General features: G+C 55.1%; 9 protein-coding genes across 9 annotated transcripts; 4 read left to right on the plus strand and 5 right to left on the minus strand.

Moving 5' to 3' along the window:
• Nucleotides 1-103: 103 nt before the first annotated feature.
• TRIREDRAFT_63217 (uncharacterized protein) lies at nucleotides 104-1,050 on the plus strand (the record flags this gene model as incomplete). Its single annotated transcript, XM_006965971.1, has 2 exons — nucleotides 104-744; nucleotides 807-1,050. 2 exons carry the CDS (start codon nucleotides 104-106, stop codon nucleotides 1,048-1,050), a joined length of 885 nt encoding a protein of 294 aa, XP_006966033.1.
• A 3,970-nt stretch (nucleotides 1,051-5,020) lies between these two features.
• TRIREDRAFT_4290 (uncharacterized protein) lies at nucleotides 5,021-6,328 on the plus strand (the record flags this gene model as incomplete). The annotated part of the gene is made up of 2 exons (XM_006965846.1): nucleotides 5,021-5,349; nucleotides 5,533-6,328. 2 exons carry the CDS (start codon nucleotides 5,021-5,023, stop codon nucleotides 6,326-6,328), a joined length of 1,125 nt encoding a protein of 374 aa, XP_006965908.1.
• Nucleotides 6,329-7,733: 1,405 nt separating this feature from the next.
• Nucleotides 7,734-9,583, minus strand: TRIREDRAFT_108287 (uncharacterized protein; the record flags this gene model as incomplete). Its single annotated transcript, XM_006966100.1, has 2 exons — nucleotides 7,734-8,879; nucleotides 8,963-9,583. 2 exons carry the CDS (start codon nucleotides 9,581-9,583, stop codon nucleotides 7,734-7,736), a joined length of 1,767 nt encoding a protein of 588 aa, XP_006966162.1.
• A 1,436-nt stretch (nucleotides 9,584-11,019) lies between these two features.
• On the minus strand, nucleotides 11,020-13,237 carry TRIREDRAFT_108288 (uncharacterized protein; the record flags this gene model as incomplete). The annotated part of the gene is made up of 2 exons (XM_006966101.1): nucleotides 11,020-12,674; nucleotides 12,760-13,237. The coding sequence occupies 2 exons, from the start codon at nucleotides 13,235-13,237 to the stop codon at nucleotides 11,020-11,022; spliced, it is 2,133 nt and encodes a 710-aa protein (XP_006966163.1).
• A 1,122-nt stretch (nucleotides 13,238-14,359) lies between these two features.
• On the minus strand, nucleotides 14,360-14,875 carry TRIREDRAFT_33840 (uncharacterized protein; the record flags this gene model as incomplete). Its single annotated transcript, XM_006965874.1, has 3 exons — nucleotides 14,360-14,484; nucleotides 14,542-14,601; nucleotides 14,668-14,875. Coding segments are annotated over 3 exons (393 nt in total), but the record flags the coding sequence as incomplete, so codon positions are not given.
• Nucleotides 14,876-15,353: 478 nt separating this feature from the next.
• On the plus strand, nucleotides 15,354-17,487 carry TRIREDRAFT_108290 (uncharacterized protein; the record flags this gene model as incomplete). Its single annotated transcript, XM_006965972.1, has 4 exons — nucleotides 15,354-15,402; nucleotides 15,481-15,910; nucleotides 15,963-16,169; nucleotides 16,284-17,487. 4 exons carry the CDS (start codon nucleotides 15,354-15,356, stop codon nucleotides 17,485-17,487), a joined length of 1,890 nt encoding a protein of 629 aa, XP_006966034.1.
• Nucleotides 17,488-17,648: 161 nt separating this feature from the next.
• On the minus strand, nucleotides 17,649-18,720 carry TRIREDRAFT_22531 (vacuolar sorting protein; the record flags this gene model as incomplete). Its single annotated transcript, XM_006965862.1, has 3 exons — nucleotides 17,649-18,066; nucleotides 18,125-18,535; nucleotides 18,652-18,720. The coding sequence occupies 3 exons, from the start codon at nucleotides 18,718-18,720 to the stop codon at nucleotides 17,941-17,943; spliced, it is 606 nt and encodes a 201-aa protein (XP_006965924.1). The 3' UTR covers nucleotides 17,649-17,940.
• Nucleotides 18,721-19,118: 398 nt separating this feature from the next.
• Nucleotides 19,119-23,008, plus strand: TRIREDRAFT_4294 (uncharacterized protein; the record flags this gene model as incomplete). The annotated part of the gene is made up of 3 exons (XM_006965847.1): nucleotides 19,119-19,193; nucleotides 19,274-22,808; nucleotides 22,887-23,008. The coding sequence occupies 3 exons, from the start codon at nucleotides 19,119-19,121 to the stop codon at nucleotides 23,006-23,008; spliced, it is 3,732 nt and encodes a 1,243-aa protein (XP_006965909.1).
• A 428-nt stretch (nucleotides 23,009-23,436) lies between these two features.
• On the minus strand, nucleotides 23,437-26,568 carry TRIREDRAFT_122314 (uncharacterized protein; the record flags this gene model as incomplete). The annotated part of the gene is made up of 5 exons (XM_006966102.1): nucleotides 23,437-23,924; nucleotides 23,977-25,742; nucleotides 25,832-26,095; nucleotides 26,159-26,278; nucleotides 26,362-26,568. The coding sequence occupies 5 exons, from the start codon at nucleotides 26,566-26,568 to the stop codon at nucleotides 23,768-23,770; spliced, it is 2,514 nt and encodes an 837-aa protein (XP_006966164.1). The 3' UTR covers nucleotides 23,437-23,767.
• Between the last annotated feature and the right edge of the window lie 565 nt (nucleotides 26,569-27,133).

Genomic DNA, 27,133 nt, shown 5'->3' on the forward strand with positions numbered 1-27,133 from the left:
TCCTAATGACTTGATGGAGTCTGATGATCCCGAAATCCGTGCCAACCGTATCCGTTCCTTCTACAAGGAGTACTTTGATGATTCTAATGAAGCACCCCCTCCCATGCCCGCTCTGCCACCCCAGCAGCAGCAACAGCAACAGCATCAACAGCAGCCCCAGCAACAGCCCCAGCACCAGGCACACGGCGGTCCCGACTACTATGAAGACTACGACCAGGGCTACCTGGAGGCCGCTGCTTACTACGATGCCGATTCCAACGCCTTTGTCATGCCGTATGCCCAGCCTGTTACCCGTCGTGCCATGACGCCGCCTCCCAGCGGACGCCAGGGTGGCCCAATGGGCGGCCCCCGCGGTCCCGGCCCTCGTGGCCCAGGCTTCCGCGGACCCAATGGCAACGGAGGCACCTTCTCTCCCGGCCCCGGACACGGACGACCTCGTGCCGGCTCGGCATTTGGACCTCGACCTGATTCATCCGCCTCCAACGCATGGGCTCGCCAGCAGCAGCCCAAGAAGAACCTGCCTCCTCCCGCGCCCCTGAACACGCTCCCCACGCCCTCCAAGCTGGCTGATGATTCATTCGCCATCTTCAACGCGGCCGACTTTGCCCCTCCGACCAGCATCAGGGACAATGTCGCAGGCCGAAGCCAGAGCCCCTTTGGTGAGAGGAAAGCTTTCTTGCAGCCACCGACTGCCGGCTCACAGCTGGCTGGTGCGTTTGAAGACCTAGCACCTCTGCCAAGCCCGTAAGTATTTCCTTGTCGTCTGAGCCAGTATCGACGGTGTTGGCTAACTCTTGCAAATCCAGGCACTTGCTCCGAAAGTCGGGAACCTTCACAGGGCTGGACTTTGCCCCTCCCAAGAAGTTCAGAGACCCCGAGGTTGCCAGCGACGCAGGCAGCATCAGGAGTAACAAGAGCGGCATGTCCCAGGCGCAACTTCAGGCCATCCGAAGCGGCGCCGGCCGCGTCAGCCGCCTTCCAGGCGACGTGGTGTTCACACCAGCCGCCATGGACGACCAGCTGAAGCCTCAATGGAATGTGCGACCTTGATATGGGGGCAGAGTAGGCGAGCTGCCATCGGATGACATTATTTAAAGTACCAGCGTCGTCATTTCTTGCTTACGGCATTTGCATGATCTTGCCAACAGATAGCGGCATCGAAGCGCTCTCTCCGACAAAAAGGGGGGCTTTTGTTTATTTTGTTCACTTCCACAGGAGTAATTAGGGATTACGACGGACTTTTTATCTTCCAACTTTTTCTTTTGGGCTTTGCGATGTTTGCATATAGATGGACTGGAACCTAACCAACACACATGAAGAACATCTCAGGTGACGACTTCGGGCCTCTCTGGGGGCATCTGAAGGAATACTGTACATAGGCAATATAGGTCAATCAGATGCACTCACCCGTTAATATTCTATATGTTTGTCTTTTTATTTTCCCCTTTGGTTTTCGTGTCGTATGTGTGGTGATTGCTGTCTCGACTAATTGTGTAATACTAGTAGTAGTATGCTGGGTATTAATTGCTGTCTCAGCTCTTCCGGAATTTGAGTGTTGCAATTGAGTGAGACGACGTGTTGCTGTTTCACCTTCACGTCTCCTCATTCAAACAATTCCAATTGATTGCATGGACCCAATCCATCGAACCACTGCCATGAGTTGTCAATCTCGGCAATGCTGTCATTCTCGAGTGATTCCCTTTGATGAAGTCGGCATCACGTGCAGTGCTGATATCACTACCTGAGTACCTAGGTACCTATGTATGCAAGAAATTTTAATAAAAACAAGGCTGATCCTTTGTTGAAGATCAACGGGCTGGGCTTGAATTCTGTGGAGAAGATGCTGCTTTGTTTTCATTGGCGGTTTGAAGGTTGTCAATTTCGGGATCTTTGGGATAGTGACTCCTCTTCTTTTCAGAAGGCGTTTTTGTTCTCGTCTTGATTGGGTGGGGCTGGGAGTGAAGCGTTCTGATGCTATAGCTGGCTACTTACCTGCTTTACCCAGGTACCTATGGAAATAGACGATGCAGAAGCCTCGGCCCAGATAGGTAGAGAATACGTTCTTGATTCATAGGAAAAGCAACCTAGGTAGTATATAATAATGCCCCAAGGATGACAACGCGAAAGGTCCAGCTTCTAATACGGTACCAGGAGGTTCTTTGTTTAGTAGTAGTTTATTTATTTAGTAACAAGCTCCATTTACCTCGTTCACGGACCAACTTGGGAGGGGCTTGTGGCAGTGAAAATTGGCGTGTGAGACGGGCAGTGCAGATTTCATGTTCAGGGTCTTTTTTTTTTTTTTTTTTCCAAGATTGTTATCTACCTTAGGTTCCAAAGGGTTGGGCATTTGAGGGTGTCCGACGGATGAATGAGGGGCTTATTATACGTGGTCGTTCTCTTGAGAGACGGACGGATATAGAGAGATATGGAAACAATAGCTGTAGTATTAACACTGCAGAGCAAACCCGCCCTTTTTTTAGAGCCTGTAATAATACAGTCTCAAGAACAAGCCATATGCCTTGATTCGCGACATATGTAGAATACTCCATACTCCCGTTTTGAACGTGCATATCCCCCCTGCTTCTTTTATTGCATCCTCGTAAGACGAACGGGGTCCGCGATGGTCGATTTTGCACCAGGGGTCTCTCTCTCTCTCTCTCTCTCTCTTGGTTGGATTCTCCGTGGTAATACAGTGTCTCACTGGCAACGGTCACTGCGGACGGAAAAAAACAAGAATGAAGATTCGGATCTTATGCCTTGTACGCGATACGACTGGAGAGACAATCATACGTAACAATACTCTCCTCTTTTCTCATGTTTTTCTGTGAAATGTCAAGTAAGACATGTGACAATGGGCAAATACTACTACCTGTAGTACTAGTAGTAGTACGTACCCAAGGTAAGCAACTGAGACGGCGGACTTTCAAAGCGTAAACGTTCAAAACGGGACGGCGGCCTCCTTTGGCTCTCCTTTGGCTAGGTAGCTACTACTACTTAGGTACGTAGTAGTAGCTGAAGAGCTTCCCGTGGCGCGTGGCTGGACCTGGAGGAGTGTGAGAACCAAAGGCAAGCCGCGTCTCCTCCGTCCCCCCCAAAGTTGATCCTAGCTTTTAGGCGAAATTAGTTCTTGTGGTCACCAACCGCTAGGACAACCCGTTTTGGAGGTCAGCGTCAGCGGCGATGCTACTAGTATTACGGTACATGCAGTGCTGAGATGGGACCTGGAGGTCAGTGTTCCCGTTTGCCCCCTGGAACAGGTGCTGTCAGGTAGCACTGTAGGAGGTATCTTGGGGGGATGAGGGACAAGAGCACATTGTCAGTGTGTCTGTTTTGCGTTGATGGTGCTTTAGGTACCTAGTAGGTAGGTACCTTTGGGGGAATGAGTGAGGCATTCGCTGGGAGAAAAAACAAAGGGGAAAGATACAGGCTGTTTGGGGAGGGGGGAAAGCAACGGTTTCAGCCAGTCCGAGTGTCTGCATCAATGATGTAGGTACCTATCCGGCAAAAGAAGCGACACTTTTGCATGTAGTAAGAAGAAGAAGAAGAAGAAGAAGAGGAAGAGAGGGGGGGTCGAGACTTGCAGGAACGGGCACAGATGGACAGTCTGCATTGTACGAAACCGCACATGCAGGCGCCGTAGAGATTCGACGGGACGATACGGTGCCCGCTACAGTGCGAGTGGCAGCGTTCCGGCGTTGCTTGTTGTGGTTTTGGCTCGGGCGCGGGTGCGTCAGAACTCTACGTCTCTGGTCGGCCTCGTATTGTCGTTCCCCTAGATGGCTGATTTTTTGCCTTTCCGTCCCTGTTCTTTTCTGTTCCTTTGCCTCTTTTCTTCTCTCTCTTTCTCGCTCTCTCGCTCTCACAGTCTCTCTCCCCAACTCACTCGCCATCAAACGAGTCCTTGACTACCTTTTTCCTCCACCCCCCCTGGCGCGGCTTGTGCTCGTCTCTTGTCTCTTGTCCCTGTCCTCTCTGTTTCCTCTTCCCCCCCTGTCGCTGCGGCTGTCCATTCCATTCCTTAATAAGCGCCTCACTTCCCATTTGTTCCTCTCATCAGCACCACCAGAGACAGAAGCACCTCGTACCGCGCCCCACGGCCCACTCTCTCGTGCAGCTGCTTGCGTCCATTCGCTGCGTCTTTTCTTTTTTTGTGTGCGAAGCCGGGCAGGCTAATAAGTAGCAAGTAGCCCAAGGCCAAGGCTAAGCTGCCGTCAGAACTTCGTCGTCGCCGCCGGGATCCAGCGCTGCGGCAGGGACCGGGCTTCTGTTTCTCGTTTTTTTTTCTCTCTTCTCTTCTCTTCTCTGCCCTCTTCGTATTCCTTCGGTCGTAACAATTTTGGGGGCGACGAAAACAAAGAAGAGAAAAAGCGGCAGGAGATACATACAAGCAACAGCGTCTGTCTGCTCAGTGACTCTGGCGCTTGCTCCAGCGCATTAATCCTACCTTATCCATTATTACATACTCGGGTCTTCATTCTCGCTTCCTCCTCCCTCCAATTGTCTGATTCGTCTGGCGCGCACGTTTCCTTCCGGATTGTCTCTGGAACGCTGGACTGTTGAGGTACGTTTGCGGATCTCCGTATTGTCTCTGCCGTCTGCTTTGTCTGGCCTTTCTCCCCGACCCGGTCTGCGGTCGATCCATCCTGTGTCTCTCTTGCTCTTCTCTTCTCGCGCTGTCGTGCCGCCTGATTGTCTTCGACTGGCAAGGACGCACTTCGTGACAGCGCTTCGGCTGGCTTTCTGCGCTGCTCCTGCGTTCGGCCTAGGTGCCATTGCATTGCGCGACCTGTTGTCCTGTTGGGCGCCTTCGCCTCTTCTGCGCAAGTCCTGGCGCCTGGCGACTGCTGCTGATCCAGTTGAGATCATGATCATCGCCTATTTATCCATTCTCCACACTGCGCTGCATCTCATCTGTGCTGCTTGACGTCGGCCAAGCGACGCCATCCTCGTCCTCATGCTGACACGCGCATCTCGACACAGTCAATCCCAGTCCTCGGCCACCCTCATCGCCGCCGTCGCCATGTCCAGCGGCACAACCGCTCCCCCGCGAGGCTCGCCGCCCGCGCAGACCAACGACGCAGGGCCTTCAGACACTCCCACGTCTCCGGGACGGCCCTCGTCAACGCCAGAGCCGCCGGCATCCCAAACAACGCCGCCGCCGCCGCCTCCTGACACAACGTCTTCCACGCCTAACCCTCCGCAGAAGACGTCCACCTCGGAGACGCCCGACCCTCCGCCATCGTCGACTTCCACTCCGCCGCCGCCTCCTGACACGACGACACAGCCGCCTCCGTCCAGCACCGAATCACCGCCCTCGAGTACGGCAGAGCCGCCATCCTCCACTTCGTCGTCCTCCCAGTCTTCTTCTTCCTCCTCGACGACCCCGGAGCAGACCACCACCACCCCGGACTCTACAACGCCGCCACCATCAAGTACTACGCCCCCTCCATCCTCGACGACTTCTGATGACACAACCGTCTCTGTCACGGGAAGCGGGACTGTTACCAGCTTTGTTGTTGTGACGCAGACCAGGACGCCCACCAACAGCCTGCCAAGCGGCACCACCTCCACCTCCACCTCCACGGCAACCCCCAACGGCGTCGCCGGCAAGGACAACAACGGCGGTCTTGATTCCAAGGCAAAGGTGGCCATTGGCGTTGTTGTGCCCATTGTTGCTATTGCCATCTTGGCCGTCATTGGCCTTTTCCTGTGGAAGAAGCGTCGCGCGCGCAGGGCAGCAGAGGCCGAGCGTCGCAAGGAGGTCGAGGACTATGCCTACAACCCGAATGCAGATCCGACCATCCCGACGGTGGGCATGGCGGGGGGAGACTCGTACGAGATGAGGGAGGAAGGGCCTGCCGGCTATCGCGGCTGGGGATCAACCACGCTTGGTGGCTCAACCGGCCGCAAGGCTTCGACGACCATTTCTGGCGCCACCAATGGGTATTCCGACATTGGCCCTTCCCGGGGTAACATGTCCGAGTCGGCACTGCTGGATAACCCAGAGGGCGAGATCCTCGGCGCCATGGGCCCGTCAGCCGCCAACAACCGCGGCGATGTTCGACGAGGGGCTTCCAATGCCTCCTCCTCATACAGCGCAACCGGCAGATCGGACGGCTCCGACGTGGGTGCGGGCATGGCCTACAGCTCCAACGGCGGCGGCTACTACGATTCGTATGGCCAGAACCCGTACGACGCCGGCTTCGGTGGTGCTGGCGAGATGCCCGGTCCCCCCATTATCCGCGATAATCCCGCGCGACGCAGCACGCGTGTCGAGAGCCCTGGTCACTTTCCTCAGCAGAGCGCTGGCATTTCCCAGAACTTTTAGATGCCGCCTCCCGACGAGGCTTGAGGTGTTGTTAACGCTCGGTGCGCTCACACGATAGATACCCCGTTTCTTACCAGGTGTCTTGGGGGGGTTGGGGAAGACGCCCGAAGGAACATGAGGCGTTTTGGGAATTTTGACATCACTCTGTTTAATACTGCTTTTGCCCACCATGGCCCTTTTGCATCGTTTGTTTACGCTCTTTCACTCGAATAGTCTGGATTTTGCACATTACGGTACATTTCTGCACGCTTCCATGTCGGCTTTTTGGCACGTTTCTTTTTCTCTTTCTTGACTCGATAGGAGTGAGAGGTGGTTTAATATGGGCTGAACGAGGGAAGAATGATGAGGACGAGGACTGCGCACTTTTTTTTTTTTTTTTGCCTGTTTCTCCTCTTTTAGAAGGAGGAGGTAGCGAAATGGAGTGCGGCGTGAACTATAAAAGATGCTTGCTTCTCGAACTCGAGCACGTACCGGTCATGACAAGCGATGTGGAACAAGGGGAGAGAATCATCAAGGGGAAGGGAGAGAGGGCGCTTGTACATACCTACAGAAGAGGGGGGTGTGAAAAAAAGTACTTGTATGCATCTGCATCTTTGCATTTGCGGGCGTAGCGAGTCGAAATCTTTTTTCTCTTCTTCTTCTTTTCCTCTTTTACTGACTAATCCTCTTTGTCTTATTCCTGCTGCTCTAGTTTGGCTGGTCAAAGGTGATTTGGTTTTGTGCAGCCTGTGTTGCCCTGTTTCTCCTAGTAGTCTCTGTCAATTCTGGTCTTCCCCCCCCCCCTTTTTTTTTATTTGAATTGAATAGCAAAGCGTTCTTATATATACATACCATGCCGGCTCTCCCCCACCCTTTTTTATAACATTATGTGTTTTGGAGAATTGTGTCTGTCAGTGTGTGAAACAGTTAAAAGTCATGTACTGGATGAGATGGACAACTCGATAAGAAACGTTTCCAGAGCAAATGCGTATGCGATGACATATTCCATCTTTGATTTATATCATATCCCTCTGGTTACTGCTTGCTTGGATTCGACTCAGCTTCTGGCGTTACATGAAATTGTATGCGGACAGCATTGTGCCTCCCTTTTGCCCCGACTTGTCTGAGAGTCTGTTGATTTGACATCAGGTCATCCGTTAAGACTTGTCACTTGGGTTTGAACTCCATTCTCATGATGCCTAATTCTCATGACTGTTATCTGGTATACAGTAGCCCTATACTTGGCATGGATCTCCAACTGCCTGACAGACGGCTTTGGCCTAGGTGTGACACGTAGATATCTTCCATCAACCGCTAAGCAACGCTCCCATGGGGCCATGCATAGCCAAGGCCCCAAGGCCAAAAGGCTTCCTCTCCGTTCCTCTTTCCTTCTCTCCTTTGCACTTCTGTCGAGACCAAACCCTCGTCATGCCTTTAGCCAAGCCGACGCAGTGCCTCGCTCACCCATCCCCTGGCTCAACTCCATGCGGTCCCACCAGAAGCGGCACTGCTCCAGCTCCCTGTCTGTGAGTTTCCTCGTCTTGACCGGCGTGCCTAGACTTTTCCCTCCAGCTGCTTCGTCGTTGCCCTCTCCAAAGACGAGCAGTTCACCAATCCCTGCTCCAGACAGAGCTGCGGCAGAGCCATCGTCTCCCAGAGGGCTTCGAAACACTGGCCAGGCTTCCTGCTCATCATCTCCATTGAGTGTCCCAGTGGGCGATGCACAGAATGATGTCCAGCGGTAGTTCATCTCCTTGGCCATGGCCTTTAGGCCTGGCGTCGCCTCCAGTGCGTTCATTTCAAGCGTTACGGCGGATGTCTGGTCGCCATGAGAGGCCGCAGTGAATGGCGCCGAAAGAGGAGCGTACTCGTAGAGATACACGCGGGCACCTGCTCGAGATAATGTGTGTGCCGTGTGAAGGACAGGGCAAATATACGCGTAGTGGCCGTAAGCTTGGTGGATGCGGCGGAACTGTGCGCCGTAAGACCGCTTCTGAGGACCGCCTATGCCGGGGGGCTGGCGATAGGGCGAGTCTGGGTGGATGTGGGGATCCGGATACAGCAGCTCGAGGGCGTCCAGGTCGTCTGCTGAAAGTGAAGGGATGAGCTTTTGGAAAAAGGCGCGAAATTCGGCGCTGGTGGAAGCATGCTGGGGGGCAAATGTTGTGCCCTCGTGGGAGCAGAAGCCGGTGATGATAGACATGTCTTTTGCTCGGCCCGAGTCGACGAACTGGCGCCACAGATTCAGGGGCAGATCGGGAATGACGCCGTTGGGGCCATCAATGACAGGCTGGAAGGGCCATGTCACAGCTGTATGATTCATGGCGTAGAGAGCAAAACTAGCATCGATGACGGAATCGACAGGGAGAGACTCAAGCGGCTGGTTCAAGGCATATGCTTGAAGCTGGAGCATTTGGCTCACTGTGCGAGCATGTAGAGGTGAAAGGACGGAGCGTGCGGTCGGTGAACCAGACTCGAGGATAGCCTTGTGAAAGGGAAACGGAGAAGGATTGAGCATGTGATGGCCGACCTGAAGAGGGGGGGCGAGGAAATATGTCAGTACTCTTCTGCTCTGTAAGTAGTGGACCGTTATGATATCCCCCATTGGATGAATGGATATTCTTTTCTTCCCAAGATCTGCACGTAGATACTCACTGAATGTGCACCAGCACTCGCTCCCAATAGCGTGATGTTATCAGCATCCCCCCCAAAGTAACCAATATTCTCCCTCAACCACTCCAGGGCCAGCCTCTGGTCCTTGAGCCCCAGGTTGAGCTCTTGCGTTTCCGAGGCCCCAGCCAAGAATCCCAGCGCCCCCAGACGGTACGAGATGCTAGCAACAATAATCGGCTGCCGGCTCCAGGCCATAAACGACGCCAGATCCCTCTCCAGCGGGTAGCCAAAGTTAAAGGCTCCGCCGTGAACGTACACCACCACGGGTAAGTTCTTCAAGGCCTGGCGTTCAGCATCGTCCACCTGGTACCTCAACGGCGACGTCGATCCCGAAGGCCGAAAGACGTTGAGCGTCAGCGGGCTCTCCGCCGTCGGGAACTGAGCCATGGGAATGGGCTGTATATGCGCCGGCAGCGAGGCGCTGTATACGCCCAAGGCCTCGGACGGCGGCAGCGGCTCGGCGGGGCGGAAGCGCTGGGCGGTGGCATAGGGGATTCCGTAGAAGAACTCCAGGGCCCGAGGGTACTTTGCCGATTCGTGCTGGAAGGTGCCCACGAAGGTGCAGCCGTTGATGGCGACGGTTGGGCTGTCGCTCGTGTCCATGGCGATGTATATATTCGAGATGAGAATGTGGTGATTGACGTCAGACGATGAACTTGGATGGAGTGACGTCGAGCGTGGACGAAGGAGAATCGCGGTAATGGATATCTTGGAAATTCAAAAATAGCGAGACTAAACAAATGATGGTGAAGGAAGAGAAGATGGTGGTGAGCTGAGCTGAGACGCAAGAAACGAAAAAGGATGAGCTGCTGTTTTTGTGAAATCGTTGTCGAGGTCTTTCCCTATTCTGGCTCTTGCCTCATCCCTCAGCAGCCCATTGAACCTTCCTTCTTCTGGCTGTGACAGCTGCAGAGGCGGCAGGCAGGGACACCAAGCTAAGGCGGGTTGCTCCTGCTCTGGCAGAGTCAGATGGGCGGTTTCTTACTAAGAGGTCATGCTGCCTCTCTCATAATATAAGGTACTAGGAACGTAAGTATCTTACCTTCGATTGTGTGTAAGTCGTACGCAGAGCAATCATTCATGAGATGGATTGTTTCAACAAAATGAGATAGAGCAGAGCAACAGTGCGGGAAATAAAAAAAAAAACTTGCACGCAAGCGAGGATGCAACGATATCGTCTACTAGACATATTTTAGCCTCGTGTTATCAATAAAATTGATCACCAGAAATCCGCTGAGCCAACAAACTGCAGCGCATTCCTCTTTTGGCCCGATCAAGCACGGCATATGATAGCTCAAGTCTTTGGATTGTTCCAACTCATCTGTTGCAAACAGTCTGGCCTCGATTGTCTATCTATGTAGCTACCTAGTCGTAGGTAGGTAGGCAATAAGGTGTGCCTTGCCTGAGTCAGTAGGTGATAGCAGTATCAACCTAATTCTATTCTCCCAGCTCTGCAGCTCAATGTAGTGCATCATTATGCATGCAGCCATCCAGGCTCGGGAGCAGATCCCTTTAGCCTCACCCACTTCATCCACACCGTCCCCAAAAACAGCCGCCCAATTACTGGCTGCGAAATTGTCAGCCCAGTCTCCCACCTCGGTACTCTGCAGTAACACCGAGCCTCGTAGCAGTGCGCCTCTCGATTGCCTCGCGGCTGCAGCCGTGGGATTGCTCCCCAGAAACGCAAAAGGGCCTTGTATCCCCAAGTGTCGGAAAAACGTGCGACACGCCACCTCAATAGCCCAAAACTCCAGCCCGCTCCCAATTATACAGCGAACTCAAAGCAGAAGCCGATGCACTCGTCGCCCGTCTATTCACCTGCTTCGTCGATGAACTCGCTGTTCGCCTGACGCCTCTCAGCCAGAAAGGAGAAGAGCAAGGAAAGAAAGCAATGCCGCCCTGGAAAGAGACAATAAACATGGAAAACGAAACAGACGAGAAAACAAACGCAAAAACAAGGGTATGATGCAAACAATAGTGAAATAGAAACAATCAACAGCAGTGCCTAGGTAGTCCTAGCAGCGTCATGTCCGCCAGGCTCAATGACCCGCTGCCTGCTTCATGGACGCCGCCTCCTTGCGACGCTTCTTCTCCGCCCACTCTCGACTCGCTATTCTAGAGCGCTCAGCAGCCTCGTCTCGGGCAGCCTTGGCTGTCATCGGCCTGTCAAGCTTGTCGTGGCTCTTCTTCTCCTTGAGGCTGGGAGAATCCTGGATTTCCTTGGGCCGGGGCCGCAGCCGTGTCACCATGCTGTCAACCGACAGAGGGTTCTTACTCCTAGCAGCGCTGACCATCGACGACAGTATCGATCGGTTGATAGATTCGGCAGCCGCCATCATGGAGCCTCGGAAACGCGACTTCTCCGCCTTGCTTACGGTGGGCGTCGTGGGCTCGTCGCGCACGAGGCCCAGCGAAAGCCGCTTCACCTTCTTCTGGGACGAGGCAGCCTGTCTCTCGGCCGCCTCCTCCTGTATCTTGGCTTGACGAGCCCGGCTTGCCACCGTATCTCGCGGAAGGGTGCTTGGCGTAGAAGCTAGCTTCGCGGGGCGCGCCTTGAACTCGCGCCTCTTGCGCTGCTCCTCTTCCTCGGCCCGCAGCTTGGCCTCCATTTCCTCCCTTTTGCGGCGGGAAATGGTATCTCCGGGCAGCTCAAAGGTAGGCTTGGAGGGACAGTTGTTGCTTCTCGGCTTTGGAGGGGCATCTAGCGCCTTTTGAGCTGCTGTATGATGCGCCTCGCGGGTGTCGCGACCAGCTTCCTTCAATCGTCGAGCTACAGCCTTACCTGGTAGCTCGTAACTGGGGATCGTGGGCGCTTTCGAAGACCGGAGGGAAGACTTGGCCACCGTCGCCAGGGTGTTTCCGGCCTTAGACATAAAGACACCGAGGCCCGACCGGTGGCTCGAGGATCCCTTGATGGGCTCCTCTGGGTTCTTCTCCCGTACCGTTAGAGATATAGATCGACGCGGTGGTGCGCTGACCTTTTCGGCAGGCTTGATGCGGACCGTGGCTGGCGTACATGCTGCCATTGATCTCTTCATTGCCCTCATTGCCTCCTCTGGACTTGGCTGGGATGCAACGGCCTTGGGTTGTGGAGTTCTCGTCGCCAGGGCCAGCTGCCGAGGACTCGTAAACTCGTTGAGTGCCTCAAGCTGGTCTTCGAGCCGATCCAGCTCCTCCAGCGAGTCTTCTATGCGCGGTAGAGAAAATGATGTGGCCCGTGACGAGCTTTCTCCAAAGCTTCTGTCGCTCACTGCGGTGAATGTTGGTGACACTGCACTTTCGACGGCTAGAACAATCTCGGGCACCTTCATGGGCGGCGTTCCCGGACAGCTGTTGTCGACCCAGGTGACGGAGTCGTCATCGCCGGCAATCCGAGGTTCGTGCATCTCCACGGTCCAATTGGCGCTGTACTGCAGCGGCGTGGCCAGTAAATAGTATGAATTGAGCGGGCACTCGCTGTCGCTATGCGGTCCCCTTTTCTTCTGCAAGACCAGGTTGCAGACGTAGACTTTGTCGTCCCCTCCGTGTTCAGCAGCGTATTCTTCCGAGGAGCTGTCGTGAATGGAAGAGTTATTGGACGGCAGATGGGTCATCAGCCATTCAAACTGGCCCGCCGAGTGTCTCTTGACTTGCTCCCAGAGAGAGCCCTCGGCAACCGTGTCCTTGAGGAGATCGTAGACTTCGGCAAAGCGCTCTAGCAGAGTGGCAAAGTATGTCAATGACTGGTTGCAAAGGAGGAAAAGAAGAGAGTAGGCGATTGCGAGCGACTGCCAACACACCTTGAGATGCACGAGTGGAGGGTGGCCCCGTGTTCTCATAATGGTGCTTGTTGATGAACGGATCAGATGCTTCTCGAACGCAATCGAGAGGCTGAAACGTCTCAGAATCAACGGCCGGTCGACGTCGCAATTTGGATGAAGCTTGTCTGGCTGCTCGATGGGGAGCCGAAGGAGTGGTCGTCATGGCATGTTTCTTCCGCCCGCTGGCCAAAGCAACATCTGATGGCCGGTAATGACCCTGGCCGTGACGTTGGCCCGGGCAGGGACCCTGGGCAACGCTATCACCCGCTAGATGCCGCTTGCGCGTGGTGATTTGCCTTGGCTTGAAATGAGGCGGCAGTTTTTCGAAAGTGTCACGAGAGCCGGCTGCCGGTGCCGCGGCTCGCTGAAAGATGTCTGCGCCAAAGCGGACGTCAAAGGTGCCTCCGTTGTGCACGGCGTCGAAGCCATCGCCCTCTGCCACCACCGAAGTCGCCATATTGCGTCGGCCCATTGTCTCAGTGGTTGCCTCGAGCGTATTGAGGGCGAAATTAGACTGAAAACTCCGCAAGCAGGGGGGGTTCTACCAGGTCCGATGGAAATGAATCGCCACGACTCCGTATCCAGAAGCGTAGCTAATTTCGCGGACAGCCCGGAATCCGTTGGTCGCCAGGCGCAAACGGGGGCCGGCTCCAGTTGTTCGCGAAGCCTTCTAGCTCGGGCTAATAGAGGTGTAATGAACCAAGTCTGCTGTGATGATGCTGATTTGGGGATAGCAGTAGTAGCGTAAGGCAAATGATCTCTGGGGTAATTCAGCTGCAGCTGCTCTGTGCCGTAGGATGCTATTTCGGAGCCAATGTTGATTGTGGGTGACGAGTTGCCATGGTCAAATGGTGGAGCCGAAACGAAATGAATCCGATCGCTTTGCACCTCCCTCCCTGCTGCGCCTTGGCCCGCGCTTCTTGCTTCGACCTTGCCGGCCCATCGTCATTTCGCCTTCCCAGAGTCGCCGTTCTTATCACTCCCTATCACACCCTGCCTTCGAGCATGGTTTCTTTTTGCAGTGGCGAGCGGCATCAGGGCCAGGGTCAGAGGCAGGTTCATCGCTGGAACCGCGGCATTCACCGGCGTTAAGGATGGGAAGTTGCCAGCCAGTCGGTATCCGTCCATCGTGCGTCGTACCCCGTCAGCGAATGACGGAGGTGGCCTCTTCTCCAGGTTTTCCGATCGTCAGCTCCATATGCTGGTATGGGAGGAGGGACATCCTCCAGGTTGAGATGCTTGCATGCCGGCAGGCCATGTCAACAAAAGTCAAGAGCTGCCTGTCAAGCTTGCAGCAGCAGTGGCGGCGGCATGCGTGCATTGATAGAATACGCGCCGTGGCTGCTGTGACGACGACCCTTGCTTGGTACATCCCCATAACAGCCCACTGATGCCAATGACCTCGTGACGAGGCTCCCAACCTAAGCATTCGCGCATAAGCAACCGGCATTACGCGGTGCTTCATAGGTAAGGTACTTCGGACCAGCAGTAAGTTCGATGCCTTCAAATGACGAGCGTCATGCTTGCCACCCTTAGCCTAGATATCTGACATCGACTCCTCGGTTGCTGCTTCTACCGCTTCGGCCTGCGCTTGCAATGTCGGTGCGTGCTCCGTAGGAATGCGAACCAGCGTTTGTGGCAGCGGTTCGATGCTTGTTGAAGCGTCTTCCGTGGCACCGCCAGCGGCTGTCTTTGCCAGTTTCGCTATGCTTTGGTTAGGTGGCTACACGTTGGTAGGAGAGGAACGATACCTAGACTTACATGAAGCCATGTTGATGGCACGTAGCACATTATGCCAGTTGCCAACCACAGCAGCAATCACTGCCCGTATCGTCAGCTCCAGACTCATGCAGGCGCATACAGTAGTTGATAACCAGTCTCTCTTACCCTCTGTTCCATCCGACAGAGTCGAGAGCTTCTGCTCCAGGGCCTCCATCTGAGTTGCCACGTTCGCGCTCAAGTCTCGCAGCTCCTTGAGGTTCTCAAGCTCTGCCTTTTTCTCCTCGATTCGGGCCACCAAGGCCGGTGACTGTGGAGCTGAAGCGCTGCTTGGTGCTCGGATATGCGATGAGAAGGATCTGGTGGGATACGACATGTTGCGTTATTGGGTGTACGTATAGCCCAGGCGACACTGTAGATGTAGTTCTTCAAGTAAGAAATCCGTGTTCAGTACCTATGGATCAAAATGAATTGGCAGGAGAAGCAAGTGTTTTGCCATCTCACAAATAGGATAGTACTATCATGAGCTTCACCAATAGAAAAGCATCGCGTTCTTTCCTGGGCTAATCGCGGGGGTCCTCCGAGAGCTACAGCTCACGTGCTTTTCGCCCTGGCAACCAGATTCCAGTTGTGTACAAAAATGGTCCTGCATCCTGACAGTAAGAACCGCGCTAGGCCCAAACCGGTCGCGGAGTAAATAATGACACAATCAAAATTATCCCGCCTGAAAGGACCTCCTGCAGACCGACTTGTCAACCATTTTCGACACCTAGAAAAGCACCTCAGACGACCTGAAGGACAGACTCTCCCTCGCCAGGATTTGCGCCGCGGACTCGCGCGTCTTGTGAGCAGCCATGGCCAGGCTCAATGAAGTGCCGGTGCCGACAGAGAGCCTCGAAACGCGTATGTGGCCTCGGGCATCAAAAATCTGACTCTGCCGCGTGTTTGCTAACAAACATGCGCCCTTTGTGTGCCGTTCAGTCCGCAAAAAGATGCTTCGCCAGAATAGAGAACTCGCAAAGACAAACAACATCCGAGCTCTTCGCATCCGAGAATTGGAAAACGAATGCGCCTGCATGCTCTCCGAGAATCTCGAGCTCCGCAGTCGCATCCTGGAACTGGAGAAGCAAGTCGAGGACAATGAGGCGCGGAGGATAGCCGATCACGCGATGGCCATCAAGGCCAAGCTGGAAGCGCAGCTCACGGAATGGGGCACCCTCATTGCTGGACTGGGCCTGGAGCCGCCCGCGAAGAGGCACTCTCCCATGATTAGGCGGAGGGCGAAACAAACAATGAGCTTCAGCGCGAGTCGGCCCAGTCCATCCCAAAGGCGGTTACGCGACATTGCGAGAGAGATTGAGGAACTAGGCCACATTCCCGAAGCTAGGGGCAATTCTCGGAGGTCAATGAAGTACGGCTGCTTACTATCTGTTACAGCTATTTATTTGCTGACAGACACACAGTCCTGAACAAATCATGGCACTCCGATCAGAAGCCGATATAGAGGCCGAATCGCCCGAACTGGGCCCTCCACCAATGTCTAAATACATTGAGGAAGAGCCGGTAAAGGTTGACTCTCCAAGCAGATCAAGGCCAGTCGCATCAAGCGATGACACCTTGAAGAGTGGTGCAAAGACCAGGAGGCTGGAGCCACCAATCGCTCTGACGTCGTCGAGACCATATATCGATGGCCGTGCCCCATCTGTGATTGTAGAAGCTGATGAACAGGAAGGCCGTGAAGAGCTGGCGACAGGAGAGAGGCGCGAACGAGCGCATAAGCCCAGGAGCACTGTCGAGACTGCGCCGGAGCAGCCCATTAAGGCCGGGTCAAAACGGAAATTTGAAGCTCGAGACGACAGCGAAAACATACAGCCCCAGAAGACAACGGATGAGAACAGCCTTGAAAAGGGAGCGGCTGGAAAGTCGCTGCTTCCTGACAAGGGCAATTTGAGGACCGCGAGGGACTTTGCCAAGATGAGGAAGAAGTCGCAGCTGGAGCTCTCAGAAAATGTTCGGAAGCCGTTGGCAGCAAAGTGTACGAACGACGACATCATCAACTCTCCGAAGAAACTTTTAAAGACGAAGCCCTCAGTGGATGATGAGATAGCAACAGCAAAGCTCAACGCAGCGAAACCGAAGGCGCCAGTTGGTCGACCGAGACTAAAGCCGAAGAACCCCTTGCCTGCTGTGACCGAAGCTGTTCCTGTTCTCACTATTGAGCCTCAGGAGACGATTGTTGAGGTGTGTGACTTGGCGGCGCCTATCAGAGAACCAGCACTGTTATTGCCGAGTTCTCCGGTTACCACTGATGGGCCGGAGGGCTCTCGTGTTGGGGACACGCCTCCTCCCGCTGATATCTCGTCCAATGGAGAAACTTCGCGGCCTAGCAGGCGGAATCGGACGACTATCAGCTATACCGAGCCCAACCTGCGAGCAAAAATGCGACGGCCTACTAAAGAGTTGTTTGATGCGGTGACAGGAGAAGGAAAATATGCTCGGCGCGTCAGCAACTACGATCCCGCCATGCCTGAGTCGACCAAGAGCAGACGAGAGACGACAATCTCGGACATTGCGGGAGTGACGGAAGAAAAAAATCATCTGGCCAGCCCTTTGGCGGCGAAGGATCTGAATACAGGCATCTTCCTCGGCAGCGTCGTGACCGAGCGGCGCAAACGCTCGTCGAGCATAGCACCGAAGGCGATGGGGGTAGCGAGCGGCAGCCTAATGGACGTGGACTCCTCCGAAAGCAGCAAGGATGCTAGCATCAGCCTCGACAGCAGTGGCCTGGCAGAGGGCGACGTTTATGAGTTTACGAGCGAGTCACCACCGCCTCCACCCGAGAAGGAAGAAGTCAAAGAGCCGAAGAAGCGAGGTCGAAGACGGACAACTACGTCCAGGCAATCTTCCCTGGCTCCCGACGATGATTATGAAGACGGGCTATTAGCCAGAGAGAGGATAGGCTCCAGACGAAGGAGCATGATGATATGATAATCGTCCAGAAGCGACAAAGGTGCAGAGGGGCGAGCAACAACATGGTGTTTCTGGCAATGGATATGCTTGGGCGTTTCTGGATTATTACGACTGTCGTTTTGGGATGCATTTCTAGGCGAACTCGAACCTTGTTTCATGCTCGAGATACCAAGCGATGGCGATTTTTGAATGATATTGAATTTATCGTTATGGCCCTCTTTTGCCTTGACTATCTTGTAACAAGTCCCTGTCCAGCTGAGAGGGAGATTTCTTACACCGCGCTAAGTTGAGAGCTTTCCTCTCGACTTGTCCCCATCTCTTGGAAACTGTGTGCCTGTACACCGACAAGCGCTACAGTCTTTCGTGTGATTAGGTCGGCGAGCGTGGTGGCTTCGTTCCGACTCTGCCGTTGCTAAACGCAATGACTTCTGTCAAGGCTGCGCGGTCCTCTGTCTACTCCATTCATGTATGTCATGATGAGCCCGTCGTTGGCTCCACGGGCTTTGTATAAGTAACCTTCTCTACTGCCACATTTTCGTTGCCTTTCTCATCCGTCCTCAATTGGTAAACATAGAGCGTCAATGAGATGCCTTGGACCTGTGACAAAGTAAGTTCCACTGCCAGCGCGATTTTAACATGCCACGGCGTATCTCACATCCATCAAACAGAAGCTCGGCGTCGGAGCCTCCGCATTCAAGCTCGCCCCCGGCAGAAACGCTCCCGTGGCGCTTCCCGGGTTGACAAAGAACTTGTCCATGTACTCGAACGCATCGAAACGGTGGGTGCCGCCCCAGCACAGGACGTCGACGTCCAGCCGGTTCGCCTCGGCAAGCAACAGGTCGGGCTCGTTGGAAACAAGAGTGAAGCCCTCGAGGAAGCCGATGCGGATGCCGCCGTGGGTGACGACCTGCGTCAGGGGAAGAGACGTGGCTTCGACATCGGTGCGGCCCTTGACGATCTTGAGGTCCGGTGACAGGGAGCGGAGGTACTCGTAGGTGTGCTTGTCGGTGAGGTTGCCGAGACACAGCGTCTGGCCAATCTTACCCGGCGCGAGCAGCTTCTTGAACTACAACCCATCCAAGCAGAGCAGTCAGCCAAAACCAGCCCCGGTGACAACATCGTCTTTCTCTAGGCCCCTCTAGGGTAAAAGGCCATAGCTCCTCATGCGGTTCTCCAGCGTACCTTGGCGGGAATGTCCAGCGCCCTGTCCGGGATGTGCAGGTCCCCAATCACGAGAATGAGGAACGTCATGGTTCCTCGCCCGAGGCTGCGAAGTCGGTGGTCCGGAGCGGGAAGTTGGAACACTTTTGGGGAGCTGCTGGCGAACCAATGACTTCAGCTTGGAGCGAGGCTTGGAGGGGCGCGCAGGTACATACGTCGACAGCTCGGATACAGTAATGGCGAGGTCCGTCCAAGTGCTGGATATTGGCATAACGGTGCCCCCCCAGCCACAGCTCCACTTGGCCCGCAAGCCACAGACGGCATTCTGTAGCTTATCGGCTTATCGTTATCGGCTGGCGGGGACTGGCGATAAGGAATTTTTTGTGCCTTTTGCGCTTGGGTTCCTGCATTTGCCTCGAATTTTTGCAGCCGGCGATGCGGACGGTTTCTGCTCACGCCTAGAGGTTTGGACGATACCGACAGCAAAGATGGCGACTCCGACTCCGACTCTGGCTGAGAAGCTGGACAAGATCAAGTCCCCGGGCCTTCAGAGTCAGCAGAAGGTAACAAAGCATCCACGAGTCTCTCCTCGACTTACACGGCCTCTCTCTGGACGTCTGAAATGCTGATATTCTTGCGTTAGACTGTCGTTGTCTTGCAGGCGGTCGAATCAACACTGAAAGAGCAGAACACGCCTCCGACCCCCACTGGATATTTTGCCGCTCTCCTCGCTCTTCTCCAGCAGGCAGAGAACAATGGCAGCGTCAACATCGAATTGGCCACTCCCGTGGTCTATCTTCTCGACGTGGTCACCCCGTTCGCTCCGCAAGCCTTGCTCCGATCCAAGTTCACCCAGATCCTTACGCTGCTTGCGCCAGTTCTGTTGGCGCAAGATGCGGAACCAATCCTGCTGAGAACCTCAATTGGATGTCTGGAGTCCCTTCTTTTGGCTCAGGATGCCGCTTCTTGGGAGTTGTCTGTCACCCAGATCGGACCGCGACGTGCCGTTGCTGGTCTGCTGAACTTGGCCCTGGATCAGAGGCCCAAGGTGCGAAGACGAGCCCAAGATGCGCTCAAGAAGGTGCTGAAAAATCCACCTCCCACCCCGTCTCTGGACCACCCGGCCGCGGACATGTGCGCCCACACCGCGCTGAAGAACCTGGAGGACCTGGCCGCCCAGGCTGTGCAGGCACGAAAGGGCAAGAAGGCGCCCAGCACGACACACGACCCGGCATTGATCCACGCCCTTCAGCTGATCAAGACAGTTGCCTCCGCGAGCGGTGGCTGGCCGAGCACCAAGATCGAATCTCTCTGCGAGCTCCTCCTCAACATTGCCAAGACGGGCAATGAGTACATGACCATGGCGGCCTTTGAGATTTTCGAGTTGATCTTTGAAGGAATGACGGACGAACTCACTTCAGCAAAGCTCCCTCGCTTGATGGAAATCATTTCCGAGCTGCGACCGGCTGCGAACGATACTTCACTTGTCCCTCCGTGGCTTGCGATTCTCTCTCGAGGATACGATGTGTCGGCGCAGGTCGAACCCGACGAAACTTTCCAAAACCTCCCGGAGCTCTTCACCATGGTGGCGCAGTTCCTCCAGTCTGACTCTGAGAACATTCGAATCTCAGCTTCCGAGTGTCTGGTGTCATTCATGGCGAACTGCATCCCGCCGCGTGTGATTGTTGAGCCTTCAATATACGATGAGAAGGTCCTGGATAAGATCGCAAAAGCCGCCGAGTCTCTGCTCAGCGTTCAGTACCAAGCCGCTTGGCTGCAGACCTTCAACGTGCTGGAGGCCATCTTCACCGCCCTGCGATGGAGGGCAAACCCGATCATGCTCAACGTCACCCGCACTATCGGGGAGATTCGAGAAAACCCGTCTTTCCGCAACAAGAAGGAGGCGGATGAGGTTCTGGGCCAGGCCGTTCGAGCCATGGGCCCCGAGGCAGTCCTCTCCATTCTCCCCCTAAACATCATCAAGCCGGTCAAGGGCCAGGCCGGACGAGCATGGCTGTTCCCGATTCTCCGAGACTACACTAGCAACACAAACCTGGCCCACTTCAAGAGCGAGATGGTGCCTCTCAGCGAAGTCATGTTCCAGAAGGTCTTGGACCATGGCGAAGCCGAGAAGACGATGGAGATCAAGATCTACGAGACGCTGGTGCAGCAAATCTGGTCTACTCTGCCGGGTTACTGCGACTTGCCCCTCGATCTGATGGAGTCTTTCGACCAGGCTTTCGCCGAGATTCTGGCTAACCTTCTTTACAAGCAAGTCGACTTGAGGCTGGATATCTGCCGAGCTCTGAGGACCTTGATCGAATCCAATCAAGCTATTGCGAACATTGAGGAGGAGGAAGATGATCTTCTTTTGCAAAGCCGGGTGACCAAGGATGCCGCTCGCAAGAACCTGGCTTATCTTGGCCAGTTTGCCGGCAACATGCTCGCTGTCCTGTTCAACGTCTACACCCAGACCCTGCCTCAGAGCCGAGGCCCCATTCTCCAGACCGTGAATGCTTTCCTCAGCATCACCCCTAGCCAGGAGCTCATGGCAACGTTTGAGCGTGTCAGCCAGATGCTTGCTGGAGAGCTCCAAAACGCGCCAGCTCCAGAGAAGAAGGCTCAGGGGCAAAAGTCCCAGGATCACATGCCATCCACCGCACAGACTCTCATGGATCTCGTCATCACAATCTCGGCGTACCTCCCACGCGAGAGCTTTGCTGCTCTGTTTGAGATTGCCACAGTCATCATCAACAGAGAAGAAGAGCCCCAGCTGCAGAAGAAGGCTTACAAGCTGATACCCCGACTGGCAACTTCCGAGCTCGGCAAGGCTGCTCTGAAAGAGCGCAATGCCGAGTTGCAGACTCTCATCCTCTCCAGCTCGGAGAAGGTGTCCGCCCCAGCCAGACGTGAGCGAATTGCCGCCATCGCTGCGCTGTTGCCCTTTATCCCCGACGACTGTCTTCACTTCATCCCCTCTGTGCTGAGTGAGATTGTCATCTGCTGCAAGGAGAACAACGAGCGAGCGCGTGAAAGCGCATACGACCTGCTGGTTCAGATGGGACACAAGATGGCCGCGGCTAACGGCGCCGTCATCGACAACAGCAAGGTGCCTCACATGCCCAGCGACGCGCCGCCCGCCACGGCCAGCATCGAGGAGTTCTTCACCATGGTGAGCGCCGGTCTGGCGGGAAGCACCCCCCACATGATCTCCGCCTCCGTCACCGCCATCAGCCGCCTCCTCTACGAATTCCGGTCATCGCTGAGCGACCAGACCCTGTCCGACCTGGTGCAGACCATGGATCTCTTCCTGACCTCGAACAACCGCGAGATCGTCAAGAGCTGCCTGGGCTTCGTCAAAGTCTGCGTCATCAGCCTGCCGGTCGAGCTGATGATGCCGCGCCTGGACACGCTCGTGCCCAACCTCATCATCTGGAGCAACGAGCACAAGGGTCACTTCAAGGCCAAGGTCAAGCACATCCTCGAGCGCATGGTCCGCCGCTTCGGCTTCGACGCCATCAACAAGAGCTGCCCCGAGTCCGACAGGAAACTCCTCGCCAACATCCGCAAGACCAAGGAGCGCGCCAAGAGAAAGAAGGACGCCTCCAAGAGCGCCCACGACGACGACGACGCCAGCGACGATGACGATGAGCACGACGGCAAGCGGCAGTACGAAAACGAGTACGACCGCGCCCTGTACAGCAGCGACTCAGACGACTCCGCGGCCTCAGACGACGAAGACAACGCCCAGAAGCCCAGGAAGAAGGCTCAAAAGGGCGGCAAGACGTACATTGTCGAAGACGACGACGAACCCCTCGACCTCCTCGACAAGAAGGCCCTCGCCAGGATATCAACCACCAAGCCCGTCAAGCTGCGCAAGCCGCAAAAGACAAAAGCAAAGACGGACCTCGACGGCAAGCTCATCCTCGGCAAGGACAGCGACGACGACGAGGACGGCATGGACGTCGACCAGCCCGCCGGAGGCGAGGACTCGGGCGTCGGCGCGTACGTCGCCGCCATCAAGGGCCGCGACGCCGGCAAGCGCGGCCGCGGCGGCAAGCTCAAGTTCTCCAACAGGCGCTCCAAGGACGGCGACGACGGCGACGAGATGGACGACGACACTGCCGTGGCCGTCAAGAACGGCATCAGCCCCGGCCGCGATCGCGGTGGCCGAGGCCGTGCCGGAAACGGGCGAGGCGGCCCGATGCGTGGCGGACGGGGAGGAGGCCGCGGGGGAAACTCCTTTGGGGGAGGAGGCGGCGCGAGGAGCGGAAAGGGCGGCATCGCGGCTGGTCGGAGGGGACTCGGCTCGGAGAAGAGACATGGCCCGCCGATGGGTGCGGGAGTGGGCAAGGGGAAGAGGGGGGGCCGAAACTAGTTGCTTTTGTGGGAGGAAAGAAAGAAAGAAAGAAAGAATAGAAGAGAGTCATGTCCTTGGTTGGAGAAGGGAAAAGATAACATGGCATGAGTTGGGGTTGAAATAGTAGTAGCCATCGTATGCATCAGGTGAATACCCACGAGTCATCAAAAGGAGGCGGGAGAGCTACGAGTTCACTTTTCATGTGAGCATATGTGGGTTGCATGGTCACTTTGCGTATATTCTTTAGAAAATACATTTTTGTTTGTTCGAGTGCTTGCTTATATTGTGACAACAAGACATACTCAACTACCTCACCAAACGTGGTATAGTCATCCATTCTCGTCTTGCCACAAAAGCCCTTCTGTAGCGGAGAATGCATCATGTCATGTAATCGTGCATGTCCATACATACAAGTTTGTCCCGGGCCACCCGGTGCTTCAGACCAACAATGACAGAATACACGGAATAAGTCTCCCTCCCTTTGGGTATCTAACGCGGTGCTTCTCCGTGGCCAAATCCGGCCGTAGGACAGCGTTGGGGTATAATAACATAATTTCCATCAAACAGAATCCCTCCTTACCATGCCCCTTCATCTCCTATCCCGAATGCGGGAAAGGAACGAAAAGAAAACAAGAGAGCATGACTTTCTCTCTCTGAGCAGGCTCTTCGTCATTAGATGCTGTGCAATGCTCGGTGCTCGAAAGTTCATACAATGAAGAAACAAAGAACAGAGGGCAAGCTGACATGCCGTCCAAGACCAGGTAAAACCAACATGATCTAGTCGATAACAATTACGTTCGACGTTGGGTGACCGACGTTTCGGGTTTCTCGCCTGGCCTCGTATCGTTCGTCTACCCCAACAGCGCGCGAGCTGACAGGCCGATAGACGGGCTCGAGCTGAGGTCGCGGGGCTTGCCGGTCGCCATGTTGTCGTCTGATGTGAATTAGTATCGGAGCAAAGCGATACACAGCGCTGTATGACTTACATGACCCAATAGCCCTCTGGTGGTGGTGCAGCATACTGTTCGCCGGGCACTTGCCGGGCCGGTGGAACTCTATAGTCCGACTCTCTCTCCAGCGATCCGAACCTCGGTGCCTCGTAGTAGTTGCGAGAAGGATAGGGGTAAGTCATGGGTGCATGTGGTGCGTTGGGCGGACGGGTGCGGGGGTCGAGTCGAGCATCGATCTCAATTTCTGCAACGCCGCGCCGTTCGCCTCTCTGCCTCATGCGTTCTCCCCAGGAGAGCATCGTCGTGGGAGATCTGTTGATACCCTGGGCCTCAGCCTGTGCTTGTGACTGGGACGGGTGGCTGGCTCGCAGTTGAATGCGCGAGCTGCGCTCCGGTAGATGATTGATCCTTTCATAGTATCCGCCCCTGTCCTCCATGAGGATGGGGTTTGACCGCTCTCCGGGACGGGTTGCGTTGAGAACAATCCTGCGTGACTCCGGAAGCCTGGTAGAGTTGCCAGTTACCGGATGATACGGTGATGATGCTGGCTGTGCTCCATAGTCAGTGGAAGGCGGGTATATGTGACCCCGAAAATCATGCGAATGGACGGATTCTCTACTGGGAACAGCATCGATGTCCATGGCAGCTTGCGGCCGGATAGAGCTGGCAGTTGCACGTGTAGAAAAGGGAAAGTCCATGGATTGCATTCCTTCTCCTGGATATGGAACAAGCTTGGCAGCATGTTGAAAGCCGACTGATGGTGTCGCCGGCGGTGCATAAGTACTGACAGCAAACTGACTCCGGGGAGGTAAGGTGCGTATGTATGTGGGTTGCACGCTTGGAGATGCCGGCTCGATGGAGCGCACCAACACGTCCTGGAATTGACCAGAGGCCAAAGAGGCCGGCTCGCGAGAAGAGGTGCTGCTGGGGAATGGAACGACAGACATTACCTTTTCATGTGAAGTCCGAGCATCGAGGGGTTGACCACGGTAGGGTGATGAAACCAGGGAAGACGACACCTCGTAGAATGGCTGCTGAATCCCATTGCCATTCAAGCTTGTGGAAGCTCCAGGGGCTCCACCGGGATGAACCATTGGACCTGCGTTGTCATACAGCCGGGCATGAGCGTCATAAGAAGGCCCATTGGGCTTGGATGGTTGATATGCGTCACCACCAATAGCGACATCCGGGGAGGGTCGCTCAACCAATGGCGTTTCCCCTCGATTACGTCTGATCGCCTCTTCCCACGCGCGGTATCTTCTGAAACCCCGCTGGGCTCTCCTATCCTCTCTGTGGCAACGGTCCGTGTGCCTCGATTCCACCACGCTGGGAGGACAAGAAAACACCGGAGCGAAATCTCGCGTGGGCGACCTGGGAGGGGAGCGATCTGGCTGATCCATGGGACGACGCAACGGCTGTGCTGACTGATACTCGGGCATGGGTGTGAGCCCGGCATCGTCAGCAGCATCTTCCTCCGACGTGAAATCGGTCGACTCCTCGTCTTCGTCTTCATCGTCCTCATTGTCATCGTCCTCAGAATCAGAGATGACTACCACCTCACGCAGAATCTCATCCAGCTGGTCGCGGCCGGTTTCCTCATCTCCCCGCCACTTGACGAGGATGTCGAGACACAGCGACTCTACAGTTTTGCGAGCGTTCTGCCAAGTTGTCTCCTTCAGCAGCGCGTCATACCGCGTATGGACATGCCTGATGTGGGCAAGAACGGCCAGCTGAACCCTGCGAGAAAGGGTCAAGTCCTGAGAAAAGCCAACAAGATTTTTTTCGGACCGATCGTTTGATCCCTAAGAAAGACATTATTGTTCGCCATAGGTCTTTATATATTGTGTGGGGGGGGGGGGGGAAACGGGGAAAGAAAGGAGAGGAGACAAACCCGAGTGAAAGAGTGCTCGATAATCATCTGACGGTCAGTATTGGGAACCCGCGGAAACAGGTCTCTAATGGCGGCATCAACTTGAGCGTGATAAACCGCTTGGGACTTGGGGATGGGCTCAGGGCCTGCATCTGTTACCGGGCCCAGACGGTGAGGCATATCGCCAAGGCTTGCCTTGGCCTCTTCAACAATGACTTGCCTGATATGATGGCCTATTCGATGCATCTGGTGGGCAAGAACATTTCCATCAGAACATTTGGCATTCTAAAAGTCCTTGGTTAGAACAAACGAATCCCATCAAGATATGGCCCAAAGGCTTCGACACACCGAAACAATGAAGATCATGGCATCTTTCTCGCGGGATAGTTCTTTGCAGGCCGCCGTCAGCTCGGGGTTGCCGATGGGGACAAATTCGAATCCCGGTGGCGGGGTGCTCTCCGTTGTGACCTGACATGGTGAGTGAGCGCCTTTCAGCAAGGATCAACAGCGAAGAGATGGTTATGATCCCGTGGCATCCAACGTCGGCGTACCTGATACTCGAGCTTCTTCTTCTTCTCCTTGTTCTCAACTAGCTCGAAGTAAGAGTGGTGCTTTGACTTTGGTATCGGCGGCTTGGCGACAAGATTATCACGAGGCGGCGAGTAGGGATCACGATACTGGGATCTCTGCGATCTCTTGTGCCGCTCCTTGGGTCCAGATGCGGCCCCTGGGACCAGGGCTCGTCGTGTTCTTCCCATGTTCAGCGGCTATCAGACGAGCATATCATGACACGACGTTCATCCAGGATATTGGGAGCAGGGTTAGCATGACAGAGAGGCACAGTTCATCGGCTCGACACGCGGTCAAGGTTGCATTCACGAGCCGACGAGATCCTGCCTGCAGTTCTCAATCAACAGGGCCGCTGCAGAAACGTGAGGCGCCCTTTTTCTTTGGCTCAGGAAAATGCAACGCAAGGAAACAAATCAAGAACAGAGGCTTGGGTCCGGCGCGGCTGGACGAGAAGAGCCTGAACGGCTGGTCTTTGGTCTCTGTCGAGGTTGCCCGATGCCAGCGAGCGAGAAGCGGGCTGAGGCAAACTGGAGCAGCCGCGTTCAGAGGCTCTGGCCTGAAGCTGGTTGGGCTTCGACTGATGAGGCGCTGGAAGCTGGAAGCTGGCAAGATGCGTGATCCAGTGGCAGTTTGGACGCGAGATACTCTCATGATTTTGGGCACCTTGATGCGTTTTATTACATAATCACGTGAAGTGCTGGAACAATGATATTGCCCTTTCCGACGAGCGTTCGCAGAAACGGCGGGGCAAGA

Source organism: Trichoderma reesei (genome assembly GCF_000167675.1).
Source record: "Trichoderma reesei QM6a unplaced genomic scaffold TRIREscaffold_11, whole genome shotgun sequence".
Classification (NCBI taxonomy): Eukaryota; Fungi; Ascomycota; class Sordariomycetes; order Hypocreales; family Hypocreaceae; genus Trichoderma; species Trichoderma reesei.